Genomic DNA, 26,612 nt, shown 5'->3' with positions numbered 1-26,612 from the left:
GGATTACAAAAACAACGACTGGATAATTTAATGCAGCTTCAAATTGTGATAGTAAATTTCCAAATAATTTTAAGAATTTTGCAATGATTCAAGACAATTAATTTTGTAAAATATGAATTAAAGATTAAAATAGTATCAAGCTTTGGAGACGGCTACATCCTCAAGAAAATTAAATGCATGTTTTTAACTTTCTTAGTAATTGTAAATTTTCAAATAATTTTAAGAAGTTTCAACTATTTCAAGAAAATCCTTAACATGAATTACAAATTAAACTGTATCCAAGTTTAGAGACGGCTAAATCCTCAAAAAATTAAGTGCCTTTTAATTTTTTTCTCGGTAAGTGTAAATTTATAGTATAGAATTTTGCAATATTTCAAGAGAATCTGTAAATATGACTTCGCGATTATATTGTATCAAAACGTAGACAGCTATATCCTCAAGTAGTGCGTCTTTGTGGTTGTGAGAGCTTTCTAACATACATTGCATTTCAGCAGCGATTTCCTTGTACCCTCATATCACAAACTTTACAATGGCCCATATTGTTTTGTCAAGAGACTTCACTCTCTAATGGGGTGTAATTATTTTCATAGATTTTCCGCGAGTTCTGGACCATAAAACAACCAAGACTTCATAACCTAATTTCAAAGGGATTAATAAATAGAACAGGTAATTGACATTTATTTTGTAGTTATCACTTCAGCAAAAGTTCAAACAAAGTTAAGAGGGTTTAGTTTCAAAAAGAAATAAAATATCTGAATCACACAGTGAAATCCCAATTTTGATTTTTAAATTCATCAATAATGCATTGTAATAAATCTGCATAGTCAAAGTAATGAGAGTTGGGAAGAAATGAAAATTAAATCTTTTTTAAAACTCGCAAGACGTTTTTGAACTCCATAAAAAACCAAGGATAAAACCACTGAATAGCAAAGTGGAATCACCATTTTCTACTGATCAATAAGTCGTTTTGATAAAGCCTTATTGTCAAAGTAATTGGACTCAGTAGAAATCGAAACGAAGTCTCTTTTATTGAGGTGATACACAATTAACATCTTGGAACTTGAAAACACTCGTCCCCCTGCCCTGTATAACTTTTGAATACCAAAGTGCAGTCACTACTATTTTTTTTAATTCATCAACAACTCATTTTAACACTTGCACATTGCACTTAACTGGTGATTAACAGATTGAACAAAGCAAAATATTTCAAACTTTTTCATTGCCAGTCGTCATATTTTCCAAGTATTTTGCACATTTGGGTAACTTGTAAAATGTATTGTTTTCAAACTCATGCTGAAGGGATAAGTGTTAATAAATAAACTGAATGGTGGAGTCATATTTTTATCAATGGGCCACTGTACAGTAACTACAAATACCACAGACATGCATAGCCAAACAGAGGTCAAATGAAAACTAACAGACTTCCCAAACAATAACATGCATTCTAAATAAATTTGTTGAAAGTGGATAATACCTCAGAGAAGAATGTGAATAATAATGTGAATAAACATAAACAAAGAATTCTTCAAAAAAGATTACAGACTGTAACAACCACTGCTAAAATCAATCAGTCCTTCACATGTTTTGATAAGGAGTCTTCCATTCAGCAGTTACTTAGCAATTAATTTAGCAGTTACTTAGCGATTAATTTATCAAGACACTGTGGCCACAACAGCAGAGTTTTTGTTCAGCATGTCCAAAAAAATTCATTGGACTACAAAATGAAGTCTCTTGTTGTTTTGAAATGGTTAAAGGAGGCGGTCACGTATATTTTTTGTCAATGCTAATAAAAACCTCGCACTAAGTTTAGCCACTCACCGAAGTTTCAGCCTCTGAAGTGCAGGTTTCCCTTATGAAAATCGTCTGCAAAGAAGCCCAAAATTTGACACGGTTACCCCAATTTGAACAGTACTCAGCAGCCAAGCTGCATTTCCGTTGCATCATTCCGTCCAAGAGATTTTGTCCAAATGGCTTCCGACAAGCCTTTAAACTACCACTCTAGGTTATGGCTGCTCTTGAGCCATACTGGGGAGTTTGCGAAACCACGACGGCGACGCCGAGGACAACGTCGATTAAAAAATGGATTTATATTTTACCTACGACTCTCGCGATACTCTAAAGTTATTTACTTTGTTTATCACTGTCAAAACTATCGCAAAACTAAATCCGGAACACAGCGATAAACTGGAAATATAAATTTAAAATATTAGCCGTCGTGGTTCAAGTTTTCCAGACAACGCAAAATTTGGTCCTTTCACGTTGTTGTCTTGCAAAGGACGGCAAAGAAATGTACCAAGAATTATAACGCACGAGCACAGCCATTGTTCTGGTCATTAATTCTTTTGTTCAGTGACGTTCCCATTGCCGTTGCCGTCGTGGTTTCGTAAACTCCCTGTTATTTTGAGCCAAACATGCTCCAGACTCGGAAATGACAGCATTGAAGATAGTGAAGTGGATAATCGCTTGGAAAAAAACATTTTGATGCAAGTCAGTTGCAGATTTTCTCCTTCCCGCCAACTTCAAGTCGGACGGAATGACGTTACATAAACACGGCCTGGCTGCCAAGTACAGTTTCAAAATGGCGGCCTCTGAAGTCGCTTCTTTCGAGACAAATTTCTTCAGGATAGCAGGCACTTCAGAGGCTGAAACTTCAGTGAAAGAAAAAACCTGAATGTTTACCTGCTATAGGCGAAGACAAAAAAAGTAAGCTTTTTGGAGTGACGTTTTTTAAGTTGCAAAACATCTCTTCACTTCTGATGCCTAGTTTCATTTTTCACTAGTTACAACTGGACTGCAGAAATATTTTAAAATATACATGCACGTGTAGAACAAGAATGAATGAAATGATAGGTCATCTACATTCAGAAGTGTTCTCTCTCTCCTGAAAAATTACTGTATTTCCTCAATTGGCCCCTTCCCTCTGTAAAGAGTCCAACGTGCCCATTTATTTTTACTTGTTGTTCAGTACCCCTATCAGGGATAGAAGCAGAATTATACCCTCCAGCCCCACCTCCCCCTCCCTCTCCCCCCCTCCCGCCAAAATAAAAAAATATTCTCTCCAGCTCTGTCAAAGATTTATTGACCCATCCACGGAATTCCTTCTTGACAACCTGCCTTAAAGTTTATCCGCAACCCTTCAACTATAAGAAATAGGAGTTTTGTAGTTTTTTTCTGAAGGCCTGCAAGAAAGCATACAATGTACATAACCCCAGATGGACTTTGTTACATGCACCTATGAACTGGCAAGACTCTTCCCTCCCCCTTATTAAACCCATGCCAATCTATTTTTGATTATAATGATCTAAATAGCAGGGTGTTGTCTAGAATGTGAAACCAATCAGGGGTACATGTACACGTATTTCTCAGAACATCATCACAGGACAATTTCTTCTACTGATCCTTAGGCCCATCTGTATAAGGACACCAACCCAACCCCTGGCCCAGTACAATTTTCCTTTCAAATCTTCAGAAACGATGAAAATTGCAGTTTGCTTGAAATTTTTGGAAGGGGAGAAGGAAGGGTGAGGGGGGTGTTAAATGATGAATTTTAGTCCGAATTTCCTTTCAACTCTTTCTATCCAGTATCACTTATAATTAGCCCCAATCTCTTTCTTTTTTCTGTTTTGATCCATATGGTGGGTGATCATATTACAGTGTAGCAGTGAAACAACAGCTCAGCACTCTTTCAGCCATAAATTTCTGAGCCCTTCCAGTTGAGGTCAAAAAGGACAGAATTTCCTGGTGGTGTCAACGACAAATTTATACAGATCATCTAATAATTGTTTTGTACAATCCAGGAACTTTGAATTGGAAGTATTGATTATATCGAGTCTCCATTCTAATAAGGAAGTCTTTCCAAATCTCCTTTTCAACCTGCAAATTGCAGTTTTAATATTTAATGTTACTTTTAAGCCCTTCCTCCAAACAGCTTCCCCTTCTTACATACATGTATGGGCAAAAAATCATGAAGTCCAACAGGGTTTCAAAGAGGAAATACAGTAAAAACATAAAATATAACCAAATGAAATGTTATCCACTTTAAAACTAATCTACTTACTGAGTCAGTGAAAGCATTTTAAATTACTTACATGTCTGTGGTATTTCAAAATTAAAGCAGAACTTGGTTTACATCAAGGAATGCAATGATCAACTCAAAACTAATCCTTAACCTGGGAAACCCTGGGAAATAATAGTGAATCATGAAGAGGTTGGAGAGTGGGGGTGGGGGGTTGAGGAATACACTACAGTATGTCCCATTCTGAGGTGCCCAAAGGAACAGCTGTCAAGTTGCCAACCACAAAGAAAAAAAGCGGACAAGTATCATTAAGTAGTTTGTCTAGTGTGAAAGCACTGATACTTTGAGAACCTGTCAAGCCATTATGAAAAGGTAGTAATCAGTGACTGATCAGTTATGGTAAAGTTGTGTTGAGGCTGGTTGAAGAACATCGTATGAGTTCTGTTGAGGCCAAGAAATACCGTAGTGACTACTGTAGGGGCAAGTACTGTAGTTGTTGGTATAATTTGAGTAGTGTCTGTTCTTCGTTAGTTTGGTGGTCACTTATTGTAAGTGTGTTGTGCTATAGGTTTTAATTTGAATGGAGTTAGTTCAGTAGTTTGGTTTAGTTATTTTTGTTTCAAAGGTACAGTACAAAAGGGAACCTTCCCATTTTCTCCATTTATTCCCTAAACTTTCCCTGATTCTGAAAGACGAAAATTTCCCTGACTGTTTTGATTCCTATAATAATAGTGCATTAATTAAAAAAGGAAAAAAAAAGTGGGGCATTTCAATTCTTTTTCTGCTGTAGAATGTGATGACTTGGGTACCCTGTAAGGATGCCCTTGCGGGATTCCCCTGAAGGAACCAGGTTAAGCTTTGATTTGATCATTGCATGAGAACACATGTGTTTACCTGGTCCTGGATTGCAAAAAAACAAAAATCACTATTCTAGAATAAGCTTGTGAATAATATCCTCCTCCTGTCATGTCCTCAGGTATTTGTCTTCAGCTGTCCAAAAGAAGAAATAGTAAAATTTAGATACTGTACAAATGTTTATGGTTTAGTGGCATAACACCAGGTGAAATGGTCCCCAGATTAAGAAGCCTTCCCAAAGTCTTTGAGTTATGATCTTGAACACAGCACTTCACTCAAACAGTAACTTACTTCACCAAGGATTATAAATGGATACCAGGAACCTATAATGGAACCCCATTAATATGGTCACCAGTGGGCCATGAAAATTTGGCCGTATTAACAGGTTGACTAAATTAATGGGGTAGGGTCAAATTTCATGACTGGTCTAAATTGAGTGGCATTTTAACAGAAGTAACAGATATTAAGATCACAATTGTACTTCTAAACCACTGTTCTTTTATAAACATCTGGAATGCAGATAAAATTTTTAAAAAAATTGAAACTTCAATCAGTTCATACAATATTTAGATTGGAAAGATGAACATAACCCTCACTCAGACAATCACACTATACAAACTACTGATGCTCTTAGGTTTAAACCATTACTACATAACTGGCCGAGTGGCCATTTAAACAGGGCAAGATTGTAAAGGATTATACATGTACAGGCTGGGATTTCAAAATGTGGCAGTTGGCCGTATTAAAGCGCTGGACGCATTTACAGGGTTTTTCTCTGAGAAAAATGTATGGGCGTTTTACCAGGACAAAAAAAATGTGGCATAATAACAAGGTGACCGTAAGGTAGTGTTCCACTGTACTAGACTAACATGACGAAATGGCAATAACCACGGGATTAAGAATAATTTGAGTTATGTGCAAGATTTATTTAACATGTACATATATGTAGTCACTATAACCTATACAAAATGATTAACTTAACCCTCAACCCTTTTTAAGCCCTGGAGAAAAATCTTATTTTTCTAAAATGAAAGCAGTTGAAAGGTATTATTTGGGATATGTCCTAAATCACCAAAACAGACATACAAGATGTCACAAATTGAATTGAGGAGTCTGCAAATCATGCAAAAATACTGTATTCCTTGTATATATTGGGTATACCCTTAAACAATAGCTTAATTTGCCGCTCTGGGTGTGCAGATTTTTATCAGATATTCACTTGACCGTAAACTTGTAAAGCAAACAAGTTTCAAAAACTTGAGGGGTGGTTAATCAAGTCTGATTCAGGAGGGGGGTATGATGTTATGCTTCCATTGTGAAGATCTCTCAAAGATCCTTTTGAAGTCCAAATTTAAAATGAATTGGCCAAATATTAAGCTTATTATAACATTTTGTGCATATGAGGTAATGATACCCCTATGAAAGTACATTCTAAAAGCAAAGCCCTGGCCAAACAGACCCACAAGTAGAGGCAAGCTCAAAACTTGGGTCTACTTGCGAATTTGTTTGGCCAGGCCTTGAGTGCATTTGCGCTGACCTGCAATGACTTGTGCTCACTTTGGTCAAGATCAAATTTGCATGCAAGTCGATGCAAGTTTTCACAGTTGGGCCACCCACTGTAGTCGGCTACATGTATCACATGTGATCACTGATGGAAAATAAATATACGGTGACAATTCAGTGGCGGATCCAGACCTTGAGCTAAGGGGGGAGGAGGTTTGTTTTGCTTACCCTGCTGGCTTTTCTTCCTCCTGTGATTTCTTCTTTTTTTGCCCAAAATATGGGAGGCCTAGGCCCCCCAGGCCCCTCCCCTAGATCCACCACTGCAATTAATAAGATCACTAATTATTCAGAGTGAGGTGCCAGCAATTTACTCCTTCATCTCTTTGGTTACATTTATTTCTCTGTCATTTATTTCTCTGTCAGGTCACTGATTTGTGAAATGTGTTGCAATTTACCCTATCACAAGGGAAAATTTTTAAGTGTTAATAAAAAAATTACCAAATGAATGAACACATTTTGTTATCAAGGGTTACATTAACATTTACAGCTGAAGGCAGACAAGCAGACAAAATAATTTTAATTTTTTTGAGGACACAGATATCCTAAACGCAGATGAAAAAGAAAGTTGTGAAGGCTTGCTAAGCAAATCAGAGTGTCTACAAGCATTGAAAAGTATGGAACCAGAAAAAACACCAGGTTCAGAGGTTATTCCTGTAAAAAAAAAAAATCTTTTGGAACGACATCTCTGACTACTTGGTAACCTCAATCAACTACGTGTACCAAAAGGGGCAGTTCTCAGTGACTCAAAGACAAGGAATAATTTAAACTCATTCCAAAAAAAGATGCAGAACCATTTCTTATTAAAAACTGGTGCCCAATTACCTTACTTAATTGCGACCATAAGATTGTGGCCAAAGCTCTTGCTAACCACCTCAAGAAAGTACTACCATAGCTGGTAAATAGCGACCAAACTGGATTTATGAAAGGCCACTTTATTGGAGATAACATTAGACTAATTGATGGAGTCATCAATTTTGCGGAGGCTAAAAACATTCCTGAATCATTACTTTTTTTAGACTTTGAGAAAGCCTTTGATAATGTGGAGTGGGCCTTAATTAAAAAAACCTTTCCACAGTTTAACTTTGGTCCCTCAATGATCAAATGGATTAATAATTATCTGTTATAACAACATAAAGAGCTGCGTTCTAAACAATGGGTGGTCCACTGATTGTTTTTTTTAAACTTGAAAGAGGAGTTAGGCAGGGCTGCCCCCTTTCGCCTACCTCTTCATTCTTGGGGTCAAAGTTCTTCCTAAAAAATTCGGAAAAATGAAACCATAAAAGGAATAATGGTATCCAAAAATTAAATTAAAGCTAGCCAATATGCCGATGATAAAACCCTTATTCTCGACAGCTCAAAGGAATCTCGGATATCTGCTTTACAAGTTCTGGAGAATTTTAGTAAGGTTTCAGGCCTAAGATTAAACAACAGAAAAACAGAAGTTCTTTGGATCAGGGCCTATAAAGATAGAGGTGACAAACTACGCCCTGAAAAAAACTTAAAGTGGATTAAAGACAAAGGAAAAGCACTAGATGTCTGGTTTTCTACAAACCCGGAAGAAGCTTTGGAGGCAAACTATGCAGATAAACTTGCAAAAGTGTCCAACTCTTTAGGTTGTTGGGAACTATGAAGATTGTCTTTGCTTGGAAAAATAAACACAAATAGATGATACATACTGTACATGGAACTTGTTTTTCTTCAAAGTCGGATATCATATGAGTACTGACAAGAACGCCACTGAAAATTATATGCAGGGAAAGAATCAGTTTGCAAGATTCAGGATATTACAAACCGAGGTAGCTCAACATGCTATTATTATGTGTATGTCATTTATACTGCTTGGTAATGCTGACATTTCGAGCTAAAGTAAAATGCTGATACGATGTTAATACTTTTGGTCACGCACTCGGAAGCTGCTGGCGTGATTTTGTGTCTTTTGTGAACGATTTTGAATAATTTTTTGACGAGTGCCTAATCATTTGCCCAAACTGAACTTTACATATATTGAAACACCTATCCTAGTACAGTTAGAATCTAAAATCTTTTGGAATTCCAATACATGGTACATGGTCAAAATGACAATTCTTTTCACTGACTGACTAACTCAATATTGGAGAACACTCTGGTTTTGTTTACCGTTAAATAATTAGATTAATCCATTATTCTTGAAATCATCCTTTTTTAGACAAGGAATAGTTCTGCAATAAGCTGGTTGTATTACAACTTTTCTGCGCTCAATAGTTGCGAAATGCGAATTGAATGAAAATGGTCGATTTTCAGCCCAGTTGGGACTCGCTAAATTGCATGAAATTGAGTCTGAAAGTTAAATCGTAAACGTTGCTTTTCTCTGAGAGACAAAACTACTGTATTTCAAGGAAAAAAACTACAGCCTGTTTGCACTCTTGTTAGGGGCTAGCTATATGCAAAAGACGAGCGAATTTGAGTTTTCTAGCCTTGCCGAAGAAGTTTGATTTTGTTTGATTTTCGTGGGAATTTGCTCTTAAGCAGATGTTAATTTTGGATAAGAAATCATTCATTTGGCAGTTGGCAACTACAGACAACTCACGCAAAAAATATCAGATAATAAATCAGCATCAAGAAAAATCCTAGAGAAAACAAGTAGAATACATATGGTAGTTGGCAAAATTTATTCTATCTTGATAAAAAATTGGCTGAAATGGTAATATTGCTTGCAAGCTTTACCTTTCAGAAGTGCCCCCACCCAATTTTTCTGGGAGTATCCCCACCCCTGTGGGCATAGGGAGGGGATGAAGTGGTTTCAAATTGACTGATACAAATATGTACATTACAAGTAAAAGCATTTCAATTAAATTAATTTCCAAAACATATAGCAGTTTACACATAAGCTTAATTGCCAGGTGTTGTCTCACTCCAGATAAATAATAAATTATTACTCTAAAAAACCTCGTTATGGTTAAACAAAGACAAATAATTCATCTGAGATAAAATTATTCACCTTCTAAGGCAGATATGTAGATATTCTATTTTGCTGATCTTGTCTTCTGTGTGGGGGGGGGGGGGGCAACACTCGCGAGAATACTAAAGATACCGCCGGTTGGGGGGGGAGGGAGGCAACACTCACGAAAATACATATACGGCGGGGGGACATACATGATGATGTTTCAAGCTGAGGGAAGACTTAGAAGCAAGCTGGAACCCGATCAAAAGGGGAAGAAATACATATTACTACAGTTAACAATGTAAATAAATCAAATATATGTTGTTTGTCCAAAAAGCTTACAGTGTACCTGCGATCCGAGTTCAATCGCTCGCCAACAAAGCTATCCAGCTCCAAGCGAAGTTCTTCCCTGAATATACAACAGGTTCACTGATAAGGAGAAAGTCCTCAATACGAACAAGCATGAAAGCACTACAAGTAAAGGTACTAAATACACAGCGAATAAGAACAAATTAACCTGTTAGTCCGCCTTTTTTCCGCCTCGTTCAACTTTCGCGGTTCAACAACATGGCCGAACTGTTGTTGCAAAGCATGCTGGGAGCGTTCACTCATCTCGCGCGTTACCCGCGCGAGTTGGTGTCGCGACAATATTCGCCCGTAATCCATATTTGATACCCTATTTATGACCAAAACGGCTGAAAAACCATATACCTTTTGCGGACGCATATACCCATATAACCCATATAAAGCCTGGTTCTCATATATATCCCGCAGATCTACCTGCGACGTAGTCGCCGGCTGCAACTGAAAATGTTCGGCGATCTGTTCCAGTGGGTCCCCTGCGCATCTGCGATGGGTCGCCGACAAGTCACTGAAATTTGCGCGAAATGCAGATCGAATGGGCGCAATCCTCAACCATTCCACCCTTAAATATGGATGGAATCGTCTTTGCGTCCGCAAATGATGTTCACATAAAATATTTTCATCGCCGACAATCACCGGCTTGCGTACGAAGTTGAACTCAGCTCAACTTCGCAGGCAAGCCGGCGGTCAATGCCTGAGACAGATTATGATTCGACGATAGATGCTCACATATTCCGTAACGTTGTCCCAGGTAGGCTTGAGGGAGAACCTCTCCCCAGGGTTGTTTTCATCTACTTTCATTCATGCCTTCACGATTGATATTTTAGTTGAAGTCTGTCGTGACCAGACCGAACCTCCCTCTTCGTACCTCTTGGCAGCAAATTTATAGGTAGTTAGATGATCTTTAGATAGTCAGCCATTAGGCATTTTTACAAATAATAACAACTTGAATTTGTTAGCACGCGAGGGCAAAACGCGCGATAATTCCTCTCGTGGCTTACCCTGAATTGAAGAAAGCTACAAGAACGAAGAATTCTATCGCACTGCTAAATCTCTCCAACCTCGTTGTAATGGCGTTTGCCATCTCACGCTAACAAAGTCGACTAGCCCCGAGTTCAACTCCTCGGCCGCGTTGTGTAAATAGCCAACTGGTCAGCCACCCACCAGTTGGGATTCTTAATAGTTTATGTTATATTTGAAATATTTGTTTATTTATTTAAAGTGTCCCCAATTAGCACATTTATTTAGTGCTAAATACATGGACACTTAAATAAAGTGATTATTATTATTATTATTATTATTATTATTATTATTATTATTATTACTATCTTCCGGAAGTGGGTGTTCCACGAACCTGGGTGGGGGTTGTGCGGCTTGTCGACACTTTAAAACCAAACAACGCTATTTTCCCTACTCTTTTTCAAACCTGATCCTTACATGTAAATCGATGTACACTATATTCAGACAAGGCCTTACCCAACAAGTGCCTCGGTTCAGATTAGAGACACGTGAACTAGAAAAAATAAAAAAGTTAGCTAAAGCTAGAAATAAGTTCCACACTCTCGTATTCCCGGTATTGGACTGGAACTAGCTTACAATGGACGTTCATGCGGCGGAATATCATTAAAAAGAGATTAATGTCATTTGCATTTCAAAAGACTTCCCTCGGTTGCAAGCTAGTTCCAGTCCAATACCGAGAGTACAAATATAGTCTTATGCTGAGCGGAATATGCAAACATTTTTCGGACCAAAATGTTCAAATTCAGACCAAGCTGGCCTCAAATCTACAGGTATACCCTCACCGATAAATCCGCTCTAACGAAATGTTCCCAAAAAATAATTTCAAAACAGTTTGAAACGGCATTCAATAGAATCTACTACCGCGGACTAGAATCCAGACCGTGCAGACCTTCCCCTTGGATGTGGAATCACCTGCTCCTTGCCTCATAGTACCCCGAAGAAAGGAGACCACCTGCGGGGGCTGAACGCCATGCCCTTCCAAACCGAAGCTCGGAAATGTAACCACAAGGCTGCAGTGAGACTCCTTAAATTGGGTAGCAAATTCAACGATACCTACTGATATACATGAAATGTAGTTTTTATTAACAGGCTAATCTTGCTTTGGGAAACGTGCTATGAAACAAATGACAGACCTTGCATAAATTACATAGTTTTTTTAAGTCTATTATTTAATCTTTTCAAAACAAAACAAAAATAACGTTCAAGAAAAAAAAAAAAAAAAAACGAAAAAAAAATTTCTCAGTCCCCCTGCGGGGGCTGAACGCCATGCCCTTCCGAACCGAAGCTCGAAATTGTAACCAATGGACTACAAGGGGACTCCTTGAATTGATGAGCAAATTTAACGCTACCTATATGCACATGAAATGTAGTTTTTATTGACAGGCTAATCTTGCTTTGAGAAATGTGCTATGAAAAAAATGCCAGACCTTGCATCAGTTATAGATTTTTTTTTAAGTCCATTATTTAATCTTTTCAAAACAAAAGAGAAAAAACGTTCAATTCTCTGAGATCCGTACTTTTAAAAGTCTTTGCCTATCGGATACAAGCTGATAAAAGAGCTCAGTGAATAATAAAGGCATGCATGGCTGGATGGGTATTTTACGGTCAGGCAGGGTGATGTCCTTTCTTAAAAGGTCATTTCACTCCTAACTTTTGTTTAAACGGAGAAAAAATGATTCAACAACGCGTCAGGGTTTAATTTGCGCCAAACTTTTGCCTTTGCATGTACTGTCCCTCTCCCCCAGATTAATGACATGGCCTGAGCCCGCGATCCCTATCGAAAACCCAGTACCTAGTCAGCGAAAAACACGCGACCTCGATAAGCTGTTGACCTCAGCTCACTATATGGTCACGTGATACTGGTCAGCCGATACCTTGTTTTGGCAGCGGTCAATAAATCATAACATGGATGTCCAATATCAAATCTGTACCTATGGTAATGGTGCTACTCTCTTATTTTTCAAGGAATGGGGCTTGACATATGGACAGTCACGTGACAACCAAAATATTTGAGATCGATGAGTTAACAAATTTTCTAAGGTATGGGGCTCCGCTCACGCGCCTTCGGCGCGGAGGAGCTCCGCTAAAATAGCTGGGTGTTATGAATGTGTCCAACTTCTGCTTGCGGAGTGTCACATATAACGTGCAAAAAGAACATTACACATTGGCTCAGATATGAATTTTATGTTCTGGTAGCAAAACCAAAATCTCACGCGCTCATCGCGCTCACCTTCGCTTCACTCATAGCGATAACCCCCTGGGGCTATCGGGCCGCTGTGCTCACTCGTGAGATATTGTTCTTGCCACTCGAACATAATATTAGCTAATATTAAAACTTGTCAAAAACTGGAACATTGAATAATGCAATTCGAGAGTTCTCATTGGCTTAATAGCCATCGTGGGTTATGAGCCATTACACCATGCTCTACAAATATGTTAAGCGTACGCGTGATTTTTTGGGGCATTTTTATTTTTTATTTTACTCTAGTTTTCTACATTTTGGAGGTGTTTTTAATAAAACAGTTATTCCACGGATATGAGATGATTGTAGCCAACTCGGCGCTACGCGCCTCGTTCGCTATCTGCCATTTCATATCCAACGAGCGCTCGTGGAATAATTGTTAAATATCATATCTTCTTGCCACCGTGTAATACCCTCTATAAATGTTTTAAGATTGCCAGTTTCTCTTAATTTGTAGTACGCATTTACTTTGACACAGTCGTATGAGTCATATGAAATTGATCAGAAGAGTATACAAATACTGCAGAATAATTAGGTCATTGAATACCCTCAAGTTGTCTGTTGTAGCGAGAGAAGAACAATAAAAAATATCAGTTTGGGACCACTTGAAATGGAAGCAATTACATAGTAACTGAGGTCCGTTATTGCAGGAGTGGCCACCGTACACTTCTTTGTAGTTTCGGCTGGGGATATAACTTCTGTCCGTAATAGCAGGGTGCTTTACCCATTTACCGTTTGGTGTACATGTATGAATAACAATTTTTCGAGACAAAACATCAAAAAAGTGTCCGATTTCATGAAGAAAAGACAAATAAAGCGCAAGAACAAAAGAAAACGAAAAAGATGATATAATTCTCTACGAGAATTTAACTTACTCTCATGTTATATCTCCCTTGGCAAAGGATGGGAAGTTTTACAACATCTGCAAGCGTGTATCGACTTCCAGTTCGCTTACTTTGAAGCTAACACTGCGCCTTATTAAGTATTTATTTAATTTATTCAGGAATAGATCACAGATGACGTCAAAATGTGATAAGAACAAAGAAGACGCGCACGAGGCGATAATCGAGTGTGTTGTTCTTACCACATTCTGACGTCTTCTGTGATCTATTACTCAACAGACGCAAGGCAACATGGAATCTATGATTTATATAATAAAGAAACAAAAAGGTATGCTAGACTTCAATGCATGCTACCTCGATTCAAACGCAAAACAGGAAAGTGACGGATTTTAAGTTTTTTTTTTTAATTTGAATGAACACGTATATAATCATAATTATTACTGTACATATTCAGTTTTTCTTGAACTTTTCGCTCGATACACGACCCTACAAGCAAACCTGTCGCTTTAAACAAAATCGTGTTTAATAAATGGATTGTCATTGTTGTTGACGCCTGCCCAGATATGTCTCTGTCCTCCATTATATCATAAGTAAGAAAGGGCCAATAGAAATGCAAAAATGACTTCTTAAATAATTAAGTCTGAATTTTAACACACTGAAGGAAATGAATAGCATGCTGCCATAACACAATATAAAGGTCTGTTAACATTGTTTGTCGGCATTGCACACACAAAAGAGGGCGGATCCCTCTTGATACGCGAAATAAATAAACCTCTTCAAGTAACACTAGCATCTTCTAATTCAAAGATTGGCTGGTAGTTTCTACAGGTTTCATTCAAAGATATGTATCCCAGACTCCCTCGGCAGACCAGGCTCCTTCTAGTAGTTCCCGGATGTAAGACGCTTTGTATCTCTTCTCTTCAAGCTCCTCGAAACACAGGTTCATAATTTCATGCAACTAAAGAAAAAACCAATTTAAAATGAGTAACTCTTAAAAGGGATGAAACTCCTCTTTGTGTCCGTTTAATACTATAAGATTTGAAATATTTGCTTGCGAATCGGATTTTTATGTTTTCCATGACAATCTAATGTTAAATTATCTCGTTGCGTTCCGGGGTGCCTGACAACATGCGGGCATGTGTCGAGAGGTCATGGGGCTAAATCAAAGGATGTTCCTTCTAGGGGCATGCGTTACTATTGCACAGTCAATTGCTGTCGCGTCATTCAATTCTTTGACTCGCTGGGGAAGGAGTGTTTTTCCCCTCTCAACCCGGCCCTATTTTGTCCTCTCAGCAGAGCTCTGGGTTGTTGTTTTGCAGTTTCGTTTTTGAGTGCCCTCACCTTGACTGGGCCAGAAAAATATTTGATTTTGTTCCTTGTAAATTGATCATGATCTCAAAACATGATTTTATTAGAGCGGCTATGGGCCTTTGTTCAAAGCCATTTAATTCCAACAATGGTTTGTTCTGATATTGCGTTGGGGCCCAGCAAACAAGCCTCAGGATATGTAGCACTGATTTGTGTGTAGATGGGACGAAGGGGAGAAACATAAATGCCATTCGCAACTTGGTTAAAGGTGTTCCTGTTTTCAAGACCGGTACAGCTATTCGTCTGGTAGACTTGAATTCTCGCATATGATTAAACAAGTCCATGCTATATCAGTACACCTATATTCAGATAATCGAAGGAACAGGGCTGGTTATGAATTTTCATTAGTCTTTAACAAGTGGTCAGTCTCTCTGGGTTAGAGGTTTTCAAAATAATGCTCTTCCACGAGCAAAATAAGCGTTAAATAGTGATGTTCTTTGTTTTTAGCTGAATGGAACCAAGTCAGTAATGTTTCGAGGATTGTTATAGTGGCAAACAGTGTTCAGGTTATCAGCCAATCAATCAAATGAAATCGGCGTCTTTGAAATAGTACTCCGAAGTGAAATACAATAAATATTGTTATGATGTAAACTCCATGTCTGGTCAAATGCACTGACATGCAATCCTTTGTACTTTTCTAAATGATACATACAACCATACATCTACATCTACCTTGGTATATTCACTAGAGCCATGACAATATCCTAATAAGGTAGCAAGCAATTGTCCAAACTGCTGAATATCTTTCCCATTGTCACTCTGTTCATCAGCTACCAAGTTTGTAAATGCACCAGCCTCATTCAACTTGGACGCTTGAGAAAATCCACCCAAGACAGCTCTTATAGGGGGAAACTATAGCCAGGAATTGAGATTAAAACAATTAAGTGAAATTGTATTGTTTGTTTTACAAATGATCGAGAGATCATTCTGGATATTAATTACGTTTCTTAAAAATGCCTGTTTCACAGGAGAATAAAAACACGTTCCAGAAACTGCGTTTATGGGGCGTTGGCTAAAAAAAATAAATTATAAACAAAAAAAATTGTTTAAATTTACTCTTAATTTTAAGGGCTTCTCTATAGAAAGCTAAGAATACTTTTTCGCCCTCCGTAAACAAAAGGCACACAAATATATCATTACAAATTAATCGGTGGTAAGTCGTGTTTAACTTACCCTTGGGATTTCTTCGATCAGAATGTTTCTAGTTGTAATTTTGTTATGGAGTATCCCAAGATCCTGTAGTCGTTCTATAGCACTGATGACGTCACAGGCTATGGCACACACTCCATTGAAGTTAAGAACTGTTGCTTTATTGGAAAGGAAATCTTCCAATGTTGAACTCGACACAAAATCATAGCAAATCAGTCTTGAGGAGAAAAACAATAATTAATACGTAATTTTACTGTTGGGCCCAGAACTAATATTAAAAAAAAAGGACACCAGAGGATGAAGAAGTGTGTGGTGACCAGTTTTTTGAAATTAGGGAAAAAAAAAGATCAACTGATTAGATGGTAAAGAATTCACTTCAAAATCACGAAAAAAGATTGTTCTCCCACATTGACTGAAGAGGATATTTTAAGTTGCTACGTTTGTTACCATAGGAACGTTGATAATGGGCCGACTTACAAACTGTTTGAGTAAAACCCATGAATCCTCACGTTTCCATGTTCAATGCTTTGGTCCCGAGCTGTAAAATAAAACCAAAAATAGCAATGAATGTATGAATACACCACAGCAGATTTAGCAAAACATAGCTGCAAGTAAGTTTACAAGGTTATGCATTGCATAACCCCACCCTTCACATTCGAGACAACAACAACTTCATTAACCGCGCGGCCATGGGCCGAGCGCGGTTCTAGGTTTACCCGTGGTTTATTATTTTTTTTTTTTTTGTCGGTGACCAGACGCAGACCTCCGCTCGGCCAAACTTTGAGTCACGCAACGTGTGATGTTTTTCCGCCAGAAGCTGTTAAAACATAAATACACGGACAATTTTACGGATATTGTTTTCTTTTTGTGGGTAAAATATATTTTCTTTTCGTTTTATCAAAGCGTTGGATTTAAAGGGAATAATAAATACGCTGAAAAAAGGTATTACGTCAGCCATGGAATGCGCTGACGTTGCAGCTTTCACTTTTGCTACGTGACAAATAAGATCGTGTTTACTTTACAAGTTTATTTCGGCAGAAGCGACGGTCATTAATTTATTTGTAATTTTGCGAGTATTTCTTGTGGTTTTAGGCAAATGAAGTAAATCCTTTGACTGTTACATCGCCGCGAGTTCATAGATCGGAAAGAAAATTGAATATTTGCAAGCCAAGCAAAGAACGTGTCAGAACGTGCAAAGATTACGTCATTGATAGGGAAATAACCACCGTAGTAAAGATAGCCGTAGATAACGCAATTCTTGAATTATGTGACTCGTGTGACTTCTTTGCTAACCCTTAACTCAAGGGAAAAAAACAATTAAATTTAATCGTGACTTTAAAGAAAGAAAGCGGTTTGTAATAGTGTTCGTATCTTCATGCCCATACATATCCCGAAGAAAGTTCCAGATTAAGACTATTACGTCATCGGAGATGTCACAACGGCTACGACTGATGGTGCGATAATAGAGTTTGTGTTGATTAAGTGCTGTGATGTCTACAGTAATCAATGAATCATCAAAGATTGCTTTGGAATATGCACTGCGTTGCGACTGTAGTACTAAGAAAACAGTTAAATTTTAAAAGCGCGGTTATAAGATCTAACAGATCTTCTTGTTTGTGCTCATTCACTCAGCTAGAAATTAAGTTTAAAATAAATAAAAAAAACATGGCTGCCCGAAATAACCTTAATGGGCTAATAAGACTGGGCAGCCATCCTTACTGATTTAAAGCAATTATTTATTTGGGTCAAATAAGAAGAGAAAATAAGAAAAAGACATGCAAGAGCACACAAAGCACACACACACAAAGACTAATTATACATACAGACTTAGTGAAAAATAGTTGGATGATACCGTGTACTACTGAGAATAGTTGTACTATCGGTAGCCAGTTTTCACGGTCTTCTGGAGAACACAAAGACATTTTGCGGCGAAAAGCATATTGTTCGACGGAAAAATTAACTAGAAAATCGCCAAAAGGCAAGTGAGTGTCTAACGTAATCAAGAATTGATTTTGTCTTCCTTTGGTACTTTCTGTGATTTGTTAAAAAAAATCGCTTCATCTATTCAACCAATCAGACGACAAACCTAAACCAATCACAATTTGACGAAGCACGTTTTCCGCGCTAAGCACAGGTAACGTCTCACTAGTTGATGTTCACACATTTATCTTCCGTGAAAGTACATTGATAGTTATTTTGTTGAGATTGGAAAGTCGTGTGAAATCACAAACTAGCGCAAGTATTTCGCGCCAAAATCACGCAGTGACAGCATAGGGTAATACAGTGAAACCCCGCTCTACGGACACCCGCTTAATACGGACAGTTTTTTCTGTCCTGAAAACTAAAAAGCTCGTATATTTTCTCTTAAATTAGCCCGCTTAATACGGACACCCAGATAATGCGGACACTTGTAATGTCCACACATGTCCCTTTGGTGTCCGTATTAACGGGGTTCCACTGTATACAGAAATTAAATGAGCGTCTCCACACCTTTGGAGTGCCAGCGATAAGGAAGTAAACAGGTATGTGGTTCTTCCCCACGGGAAAGGCCCTTTACTATTTCCACCTCTCTGATCCAGTCTTCTTTCAGTCCTTTTCCAAAGTATTTCAGTAACACCATGCTTAGAATATTTCCTTCCTCCCACCAAGCTGTAACATAACCCTGAAACATCAGTGAGCACAGACGTTATGATAAGCATTCAGGCGGCTGATAGCCTAGTAGATAACTTTCCTATACGTGAACTGGAAACAAGGGTAACAGTAATAACCTTACTGCTTAATTGGAGTTTTCAGTCACACAAATGACATGGCATCCGTGGCTTTGAATTTTGAGAATCTAAGTGGTCCATGTTGCCGCAGCATAAAGCGATTACTCCCAACCGGATGTGATGGTATCAGAGTGCCTTGACAAAGAATACAACGCAATGTCCCTGTTCAATCCAAAGTCAGTGCTAAACATCAGGCAACGCCACAGCGCCTTCTACCGGCAATTAGCTATAGGCGCTAAAAACACAAAACCACGCACACACGTAACATAACGTACACTCACGCATACACATGTACGCTCGTGAAATTACTAAGACATTCCGCCAACGTCAACAGACCATCGCTATCATTCATTTCCACCGTTTCAAGTCTCTTCTTCCGACAAAATTAAATTCTACAAATCATGTGCTCATTTCTAAGATGTTTTCTATTTACGCACTTACTGTTGAATGCTTTCCTGTGGCGTCGTCTTGCAGAATGTTAACGTCTTCAATCAGCCTCAGTTTTGCATGTTTTTGTTTTCTCTCTCCAACGCGAGGTTCGGCAATTGATGAAACCGGACTAAAATCACCGACGACGTTCGAAAGCAAAGTGTTGTCGCCAGGTAGTTTCTGCCAATTAAGCTGTCGCTGGTTTGGAACTAAAAATTGATCAAGAAAAGGAAACTGTCTAAGGTCATACATCTCAATAGAATACGTTTTAGCAAGTCAGGAAAGCACCTCCCTCTAAAAATTGAGCTAACATTCTTTACTATTTCTCAAACTAATTAATAATTCATCAGGTTTAAACAACGGAAATCATGACCGTGGCGGTGTTTGGATATCTGATCTTAATTAGCATAGATTTTTACGATTTTATTTCTCCGTTTTCTCCTTAGCTTTAGTTTCGATTGAGAAGATATATCAAACACTCAAGACAGTGTTTGACCACATTTCCAAACACCTCGATGTTCGTCAAAAATACTCCGCTGCGCGTCGTATTTTCAACTCTCTTCTCGGTGTTTGGAAATGTGGTCAAACACGGCCTTTCGTGTTTGATATATTACATAAAAGTTCTTCATGCTTAGACCACCCAAAATGTTAACGTGGGTTGTTTGAGTGTTTGAACGTTTAAACGAACTACAGTAAGTGCAGCTTACGTTCCGTTAAAAAAAAAAGAAAAACACGCTACTCCTGAATATAAGGTGCAATGTTTCATTCTCGGTTTAACTTGATATCTAACTTGTCTGTTTTTCATGTCCTTTCCAGGGATAACACTTAGATTAAGTGTATTAAAACATACAGAACAAGTTCTACCCACCTAACCCACGGCTGTTTAGCGTCTGCATAACCAGACCAACGACATTTTTCCGCTTCCGGACCAAGCTTCGTTTAGTTCTGTCGGTGGAAAACGTGTACAAGATTGGATTGAGGGAAGAGTTCAGTGGAAGAACAAACACTGCTATCCACACATAGGCAATTTTGTCTGGATCGTCAAAATTTCCAGTCAGAGATAAAATGTTGATTATAATTATTGGCATCCAACAGCAAAAGTCTGTCATCACAATGAACACAAGTCGCTTGGCCATGGCGGATTCTTTGTTTAAATTTGTTGATCGCGCGGCGCGAGAAACTCGCTTTACCGTCCAGAACATCGATATGTACGCTATGAGGATGAAGGTGAAAGAAATAAAGTTCAAACCAATGAAAAAGGCGACAGAATATTCCCAGCCAGCCGGTTTTCGAATTCCTCCAGACAGCTGAAGCGGAAGGCAAACGGCAGAGCGGCTGTAGAAACCAAAATGACCGCTTTCATCATAAAAGTAGCTTAAGCCGGTGATTGGAATCACTGATATGACTACGCCAAATACCCATACCCCAATGCACGAGAAAACGGCGGTCTTGTAAGTAAGGCGATTGAACTTGAAAGGAAAGACAATGGATATTAGTCTGTCTAGCGTGATGATTGTTAGAATCAGCACGGATACTTCACTGGAGAGCATCGAAAGAGCTCCAGCAATTTGACAACCAATACCAGATCTCCATTTGATGTCATGCATAAAATATTCCCCTCGCCATCTCAAGTCCATGATCGCAATCGTTAACATATAGACTCCCATTAACATATCAGCGACTGCCAGGTTTGTCAGCAAGAAAGAATTCACCCTGTTCTCTTCCTTATCAATGATCCGCCATATTATGACAAGGAGGTTTCCGAGGAAGGCGAGGATTCCAAGAATCCAAATACAGATCTGAACCGTGCTGTTCTTCATGAGGTCCTCGCAGCTTGAGAATTCATCGACTGGTGACTCACAGTCAACTCCTTCGATTGATTTCTTGGCATAGCAGCAGAGAATGAAACGGTCAAGTTTCCTGAGCAAAGAAGATAAGTAATTCAATTTACAACTTTATTCTAGTATAAAACTGAAAGAGTTAAATGTCCTGAAAACAACAACAAAAAACAACAACCAGACAAAGACTCCCGCCAGGAAGCCATCGCAGACCTTTGAATCCGGGATCGCAGGCAGTAAGAGCCATCACTCCATCGCAAGAACACACCAAACTTGTACCACTTGATTAAGATTTCAAGCTCAAGCTTGAACTTAAAATTACTAAGCATGAACTGGAATGGAAATGAAAACCACTCACAGATATTGCAGGTTGGTTAGTTCACTAAATGCATCTGAAGGTACTTCAGAGAGTTTATTATTGTCCAGGTACCTGCGTTGAAAAGCAACGAAATGTAAATTTTCTTTAATTTCCAAGGAAGCTTACTTCAAAATGTTACCTTTGACGTTCATCCGGCGTGCTACCAAATTACAGAGAAAAAGTACAGCCTCTTAAGTCCACTTTGAGGTAAACGACTTACGCGAAAATCTACCTATTGAAGTCAGTCAAAACGCGAGTCGAAAACCTCCAATGTGACGTCTGGTAATAGTCACGTGACCCCTATCTGTTCGTCTTTCGCGGAAAACTTGACAATAATATAAGCAAACTTCTCGATGAATTTTCATTTCCCCAGTCATGGAGCAGCCTCAGACATAAGTTGACACATTTACTGGTTGGTTAATCAATCTGCGTATCACGTTACAACAAAATCGCACCGTTTTGGACTAGTGAATAATATACCTTTGTACTTACATGTATTCTATTGATTTCAATCCTTGAAAAGTCTCTTTTGTAACTGTTCTCAAATCGTTGCCGCTTAAATTCCTAGCAAACAGTGAAAACAAAAAGAGAAAGTATTTTGTAACCAACTATGGCAAAATTTCTTTCTCAAAAGTTTTTTGAGCAAACGGCGCAGTTTTGTAAAGGTTTGTCTACATGTACTCACAATACTTTTAGTTTTGAAAGATCTCCAAACAGGCCATCTGGTAATGTGGAAAGCGTGTTGTCCTGAAGGTACCTAAGTGACGTGAAAATAGGTCATAGTAATGACACGCCCAAAGGGGAAAACGCATATAAGGTAATATGATCTGTGGGAGGGAACTGACACTTTTCCGTAACGAAGATGAAAATTTGCGGAAAGCATTGTCTGAGAAAACGTGTACTTGTAATAGATTTATACAAGATATATTGTCGCAACTTACTCCCTACTTATTCACTGTCAAATACATTGTATGATTGCTATAGCTTCAGGATATATTCGTTTGAGTTTTCACCTAATTTGATGCCTCTTCATGCCTGTGCTGCTATCACACACTTTACGTAGCAATTGTTTCTCTTTTGTAGAATGAGATTGACGTTGCTCTAAACTAAATTAAATGGTTGGAGAAAAATAGGATGTATTCCTTGTACTCACAAATGTGTCATGTTGCCTTTGTTATCAAAAATACCGTACTCCAACTCTTTCAATTGGTTTGAACGCATGCTTCTAAAAACGAACCACAAAACTTACGTTAAAGTTTATTTCTAGTCGTAAACATCATCAAAATAAGTAATTAAATAGCGATACCACTTGGAATAAAAATTGAATTAACACTTACAAAACTTCTAAATTTGCCAGTCCATCGAACATTCCACTGAATGCTTTATGAAGAAAATTCCTTCCCAAATCACTGACAAGAAAGTAATAAATGTTTTCCATTTAGCGAGATTAGAATTCGCAGCTGCACCCCACCCCTAGCACTAAGACAAAAAGTAAAAACACGAAAATAACCTTTGTTGGCATACATAACATTGTGTTGCATTGCATTTCATTGCATTGCATTACATTGCACTACATGGCATTACATTACATTGATACTCACAGGACGCGTAAATTAGGAAGTCCGGCGAACGCTCCAGCAGGGAGAGAACGAAAGAAGTTTGAATTAAGTCTCCTGAAACAAAAAGGGGAAATTTCATCAAGTGTCAATTTTACGTTATTCACCGAGACCAATAGAGATTATGCAACAAGGACCTAACTTGGTTAGGTCGGGCTCTCTATGTCCTCACAGGAATTCACACCATTTCTATACTTGAGTTCAGTTACTTTTACTGTTGTTTTCAAACGTTTTAATCTTACTTATTTAGTGTCGACCTTAGTTCTTCTCTTCCTCGTTAGCCTCTATAAACATTACATTGTTTCTCCTGCTAAGTTCTCGTTTGGAGATTCATAGAAGAGAAAATTGAGGAATTGGAAAAAAGAGTAGAAAACTAAACTGATAGAGCTATTTATGCTTCAAGACATTTTACAGTTCAATCATGTTATAAATAAACTTTCACTACTTACAGTGTCTTGACAGACGATACATTTTGGAAACAGTCTTCCTCAAGATGAAGGAGAATATTGAAACTCAAGTCGCTAGAGAGGTGGAGGAAGGAAAATACAATCAGTTAATTAACCTTGATAACAACATCTAAAACTAAAAATCAGATTACGTTTTTTTCGAAGCCTTGTTGCATATACATTGGACTATAGAATTCAAGCAAAGGAACAGATCCTTCAACTGAAAAAATCCTGTAAATCGTTTGATAGTTTGAAGGTACGTTACACGTGCGCTCGTTTTCACCTTGTAATTCTGCGTTCAGAAAGCTGACAGAATTTTAAACTAAAATCTTACTCACATATATTCCAGTTTTGTGAGATTCGCAAAGTCCTTCTCTCGTAACCGAGATATCCGGTTTTGTTGGAAAAACCTGGGAACGAAGTCAACCTTACTTAAATTAAATAAAGTATATAAATATTTTGAAAATATAGGCACAGTCATTCTAACAATCATTTATCGCTTGGGTTCCCAGGGATTATGTCAGTTTCAAGACGCAAAACCGAGAGGTTAAAAATGTTATCCCTAGCGTTGAACATATCGATCAACCAACTCAATTTTCGTCAGAGAAAAGGAGATTTCTCTTTTAAATTACTTGATCAAATGTATGAAAGCTCACACTAACCCATGATTAGCTTTGTCATTTTACCGGTTGTGCGTTTTAAACTGAATACACCAATACATTATTCTTTTTTCTTTTTTTCACGTTAAATATTAAACTGTGATCGCGCTAGGAGCGGGCAGGGAGAAACACAAACAAAGCTAGAAGCAGCAGGTTTCTAGTCTCTATTTCTACATAATTTCTCGTGACATACACTGCTCCAGTGTTGAAGGGAAGCTTGCGTGGCACAGTTAGTAAGTCTTCCCCCGTCACCAGAATCTCCTTGTTTGAATCTTTACCGAACTCCTCACATTTGCAGCTTGATGGACAACCTAGAAGATAAACTTCCTTGTTTAACAAGTCACACTCATGTGTAAATTTGCTCCGATACTTTTAGCCACATTACATATTGTTGAAAAAGAGAAACTACGCGCTATTAGAATTTCAGTCGAAGTGTACTATAAATATGCTAAAACTGTAATGATATTTGTATTGAGAAATTAAGGTGGTGTTGCTGTTGTTGTTTAGCCGACCATTTTAGACAAAAAAGAACAAAATAAGTATTAAGACTAACAAGGAAGGCTTAGACGTTACAGATCCCTTCATCTAACCCCAAACACCCAGTGCAATAATGTGTCCATTATTAAAGTGCACCTAACCCCAAAAATTTTTTTCGCTAAAACGAATCCACTTGTTATTTGAAGCATTTGGGCGGAAAAATTTTTGGATTTGGTTGAATCCTCGATTTGCTATGCCCTTTCAAAGTCGCGCCTGAAGTGTTGCACGACCGAGTTTCAGGGAGTCTGGGGCGGCGGTTGCTGATGACGTCTACCCGGGAACCAAACACAATGGCGCCTCAGTCAATTCTCTGTATTTGCTCGAGAAAATGGAACAAAACTAATCGTTCCAATATATTTTGGGATTAAAACATCCAAGTTTTGTTTCAGAATCATTTGTTTTTCGTCACTGGAGTCAGAGTTCGGTTTTGATTCGGAAGACACCGAAATAAACTTCGATCGAGCACGTTCGGCAACTGTGAACTCACTGCTTAGGGCTTTGAGAACAATTTGCAATATTTCAAGCGACGACGGGGAAGACTTCTTCGCGGACGAGCTGCTTGTATATTAGGAATGGAAAGCTAGATACGAAGGAGCAGGCAAGCGAAAAGCAGGAAAGAAAACTCAAGGACTGCTTTGGATGGTAATTTCGTCACCTAAACACAAGACTCCCACGCGTGTTTATAACCTGTTTACATTTGTCCGTAGCGAGAATGTATTTTGTCAAGGTATGGTGGTTCTATTAAATCCAGTTTGTGTTTTACTTTCTGGAATGCTTCATGTTGATAAGAGCGACGTAAGTGTTACAGTTTTCGAGACTTGATGATCTCCAAAACACTGGCTTCGATGATTGAAAATAATAGAATTGTTTGGACCTGTATTTTTGAAGCTACGAGAAGCAAGGCGGAAGGAAACATCTCATACAATTACTGATTTCACATTGCCACACGTTTTAAGTCGTAACTCCAAATAACCAGTGTAAATTTTTTTCAAAGTTTGCAGTGAAATTCGTCGGATAAGCGAAAAGGATGTGTTCCCTAAGCGGTCCGCAGATAATGTTACACGGTCACATTTTCAACACTGATGTATAGAATGTTTGTCGCACTACTGATCTCCAAACCTTCGAAAAACTCTGTGAGTGTAACAATTTTGTTATCATGTAATTCTAAAAGATTAATCTTCGACTTTAATCTAAATCGAAAGAGAAATAAGTGCTGGTTGGCGGTGTACAGTTGCGACCTATTTACACATCAGTATATTTGGTCGTAACGCCTCTTGATTGATCACACAACTTTGCCGGCTATGTTATAAATATTGCGGGACTGGAAGATATAGGTTGTCGGTAGTATTTCGACAAATTGCTGGTTGGCTTTGAGCAGAAAATTTTGAAAATAGCGTTTGAAAGTCTGCGGAACAAATTCCAGTGAGAGTTCTTCAATGGTTCTCACAGACTCAGTTCGCTTGTTTCGGTTCGCCAAAATCAACCATCGTTATGTCTTTATTGTACTATTGACCGATCATCGCTAGTAAATTGTACAGTATATCTTTTTTTAGATCTGGGATATTGTTGTAACAGCCGATAGCACTTCTGATAGGCATTTCTGCGCACTTTTCGAATGTGTATT

General features: G+C 38.2%; 2 protein-coding genes across 2 annotated transcripts in view; both read right to left on the bottom strand.

Moving 5' to 3' along the window:
* Window positions 1-1,146: 1,146 nt before the first annotated feature.
* LOC149108496 (uncharacterized) lies at window positions 1,147-10,079 on the bottom strand. The gene is made up of 7 exons (XM_089295088.1): window positions 9,871-10,079; window positions 9,703-9,762; window positions 8,110-8,170; window positions 6,602-6,693; window positions 6,408-6,518; window positions 4,910-5,005; window positions 1,147-1,863 (listed from the first exon to the last, which is right to left on the bottom strand). Exons 1-4 carry the CDS (start codon window positions 10,077-10,079, stop codon window positions 6,682-6,684), a joined length of 342 nt encoding a protein of 113 aa, XP_089151214.1. The 3' UTR covers window positions 1,147-1,863; window positions 4,910-5,005; window positions 6,408-6,518; window positions 6,602-6,681.
* A 4,127-nt stretch (window positions 10,080-14,206) lies between these two features.
* The window catches only part of LOC110069568 (uncharacterized), a 51,053-nt gene continuing 38,647 nt past the window's right edge, over window positions 14,207-26,612 (bottom strand). Inside the window, exons 37-52 of the mRNA XM_089295285.1 lie at window positions 24,645-24,762; window positions 24,131-24,202; window positions 23,796-23,867; window positions 23,332-23,403; window positions 23,068-23,139; window positions 22,884-22,955; window positions 22,416-22,487; window positions 22,223-22,294; window positions 21,731-21,802; window positions 20,403-21,454; window positions 19,547-19,743; window positions 18,828-18,999; window positions 16,815-16,875; window positions 16,362-16,554; window positions 15,861-16,040; window positions 14,207-14,778 (exon numbers count right to left, since the gene is read on the bottom strand). Coding sequence (XP_089151411.1) covers window positions 14,656-14,778; window positions 15,861-16,040; window positions 16,362-16,554; window positions 16,815-16,875; window positions 18,828-18,999; window positions 19,547-19,743; window positions 20,403-21,454; window positions 21,731-21,802; window positions 22,223-22,294; window positions 22,416-22,487; window positions 22,884-22,955; window positions 23,068-23,139; window positions 23,332-23,403; window positions 23,796-23,867; window positions 24,131-24,202; window positions 24,645-24,762 — 2,672 coding nt within the window. The 3' untranslated portion in view covers window positions 14,207-14,655. The remainder of the gene's footprint in view (window positions 14,779-15,860; window positions 16,041-16,361; window positions 16,555-16,814; window positions 16,876-18,827; window positions 19,000-19,546; window positions 19,744-20,402; window positions 21,455-21,730; window positions 21,803-22,222; window positions 22,295-22,415; window positions 22,488-22,883; window positions 22,956-23,067; window positions 23,140-23,331; window positions 23,404-23,795; window positions 23,868-24,130; window positions 24,203-24,644; window positions 24,763-26,612) is intronic.

This window comes from Orbicella faveolata, unplaced genomic scaffold (genome assembly GCF_042242905.1).
Source record: "Orbicella faveolata isolate gen_17 unplaced genomic scaffold, um_ofav_v1 contig_26, whole genome shotgun sequence".
Taxonomy (NCBI): Eukaryota; Metazoa; Cnidaria; class Anthozoa; order Scleractinia; family Merulinidae; genus Orbicella; species Orbicella faveolata.
The sequence above is the reverse complement of the archived record's forward strand: the minus strand, read 5'-3'. Positions and strand labels throughout refer to the sequence as shown.

Excerpts from the sequence above, each read along its gene's own strand:
- LOC149108496 (XM_089295088.1), bottom strand. The coding sequence starts at position 10,079 with ATGCGTCCGCAAAAGGTATATGGTTTTTCAGCCGTTTTGGTCATAAAT. Across the intron at positions 9,763-9,870 it reads GAAAAAAGGCGGACTAACAG|GGAAGAACTTCGCTTGGAGC; the intron begins GTTAATTTGTTC and ends TTGTATATTCAG. Across the intron at positions 8,171-9,702 it reads CGATTGAACTCGGATCGCAG|TGGCGTTCTTGTCAGTACTC; the intron begins GTACACTGTAAG and ends TATAATTTTCAG.